The following is a 1,688-nucleotide window of genomic DNA, read 5'->3' as shown; positions in this document are numbered from 1 at the left end:
AGAGCACCGCACTCCCCTCACCCGCAGTGCAGTGTGCATCAGAGCACCGCACTCCCCTCACCCACAGTAAAACATGCATTAGAGTACATTGGTAGGAGGACAGGCATCTGAAGTATGGATAAACCCAAACCCACAGCACTCAGTGTACCTCAGCCACAGTAAAACATGCATTTTAATACACACCAGTAGGAGGACGGGCATCCTGAAGTCCTGATAGGTCTACTCAGCTAGAGCACCAAATGCACCTCCATCACACTAAACATCATATGAATACACACCAGTAGGAGGACGGGCATCCCGAAGTCCTGACAGATCTGCTCCAGCAGTCCAGCCACGCCTGGGGAGGATGGACATGGCTCCAAAGATGCTAATGTTGTGGTGTTTCCTTTCTCTTTCCCTTTTCCTCAACAGCTGCGGATAACCGTCTGGTCGCTGTGCACAAAATCCGTATCTTACATCAAATATCCAAAAGCTTGTCTGCAGGGTAAGTGATCAGAGTTACTCGAAGGCCATTTCTTTGCAGCTGTTTGCCTTTTTTGTCATGGCAAATTCCAAAGAGGCAGCAGTAGCTCCAATAGCATGCCCATTCACAGCCAACCCTTTCTTCTCTATACCCACCCCATCCCTTGGGTTATTTTAAAGTAGATCTCAGGTCTCCTAATATTTCATCTGTAAATATTTCCATATGTGTCTCAAAAAGGCAAGCGTCCCCTTTTCAAACACGCCCACAGCGACTCGAGAGAATGTGGCGCAAGCACCACGAAGAGTGGCGCTGACGGCGGTCCCTGGTGGCAGGGCCGAGCGTGCAGACCCCTTCCAGCCAATGCCTGTTGAGAGGCCCACCTCAGGCATCCACTTCTGAGCTTCCTCTCTGTGAAAGGGGGAGGTCTTACCTGTCATCTCTGGGCATCCCGGAGGGATATGTGACAAGTGTCCCTTCCTTGTGGAAGCCTGTGAGCCATGTGGAAGAACGAGGGCCTGCGCAGGGTGGCCCACTGCCAGCGCATCTAGCTGGACAGCTCAGAGCTTGCGGGAGGCGCCATTCCTGCGCCCTGACCCGGATGGAAGTGCCACACAGTTGGAATGATGCTTTCATTTCTCTCTGTTGCTGCCAGTGGTTTGGAAATTGCATTTGAATGAAATGCAGTCGTACTCTGATCATTTGAATATGAGTCTCTCCAGATGAGATGCACATTTCCCGAGTAGATGCCAACATTTCGTCATTTGAGGTATTCTCTTCACGCATGAACAATGAATCCTGGCCAGAGCTTTTAAAGCTAATACAGAACTAGAAAATACAGTGTAACATTTTCAGCTAAAGCTTTTCCACATTTTTATCTTATTATTTGTTTATTCTTTTGAGATAGGGTCTTGCTCTGTCACCCGTGCTGGAGTTCTGTGACACGATCACAGCTCGCTGCAGCCTCGAGCTCCTGGGCTTGTGATCCTCCCACCTCAGCCTCCTGAGTACCTGGGACTACAGGCACACATCACCATGCCCTGCTAATTTTTTGCAGCGATGGGGTTTTGCCAAGTTGCCCTGCCTCCTCTCCAACTCCTGGCTCAAGCAAGCCACCTGCTTCAGTCTCCCAAAGTGCTGGGACCACAGGCGTAAGCCACATGCCCGGCCACACATTTCAGTAAGCCACATGCCCGGCCACACATTTCAGTAAGCCACATGCCCGGCC

The 1,688-nt window shown here is 50.8% G+C and overlaps 1 protein-coding gene across 2 annotated transcripts in view; it reads left to right on the top strand.

Moving 5' to 3' along the window:
* The window catches only part of WRAP73 (WD repeat containing, antisense to TP73), a 22,868-nt gene that overhangs the window by 13,977 nt on the left and 7,203 nt on the right, over nucleotides 1-1,688 (top strand). For both annotated transcript variants that reach the window (XM_017542684.2, XM_017542683.2), the window contains exon 4: nucleotides 412-484. In XM_017542684.2, coding sequence (XP_017398173.1) covers nucleotides 412-484 — 73 coding nt within the window. The remainder of the gene's footprint in view (nucleotides 1-411; nucleotides 485-1,688) is intronic.

The sequence above is a fragment of the Cebus imitator genome, unplaced genomic scaffold (genome assembly GCF_001604975.1).
Source record: "Cebus imitator isolate Cc_AM_T3 unplaced genomic scaffold, Cebus_imitator-1.0 Scaffold145, whole genome shotgun sequence".
In the NCBI taxonomy this organism is placed as follows: Eukaryota; Metazoa; Chordata; class Mammalia; order Primates; family Cebidae; genus Cebus; species Cebus imitator.
Note: the sequence above shows the minus strand (reverse complement) of the source record. Positions and strands in the feature narration are given on the sequence as shown.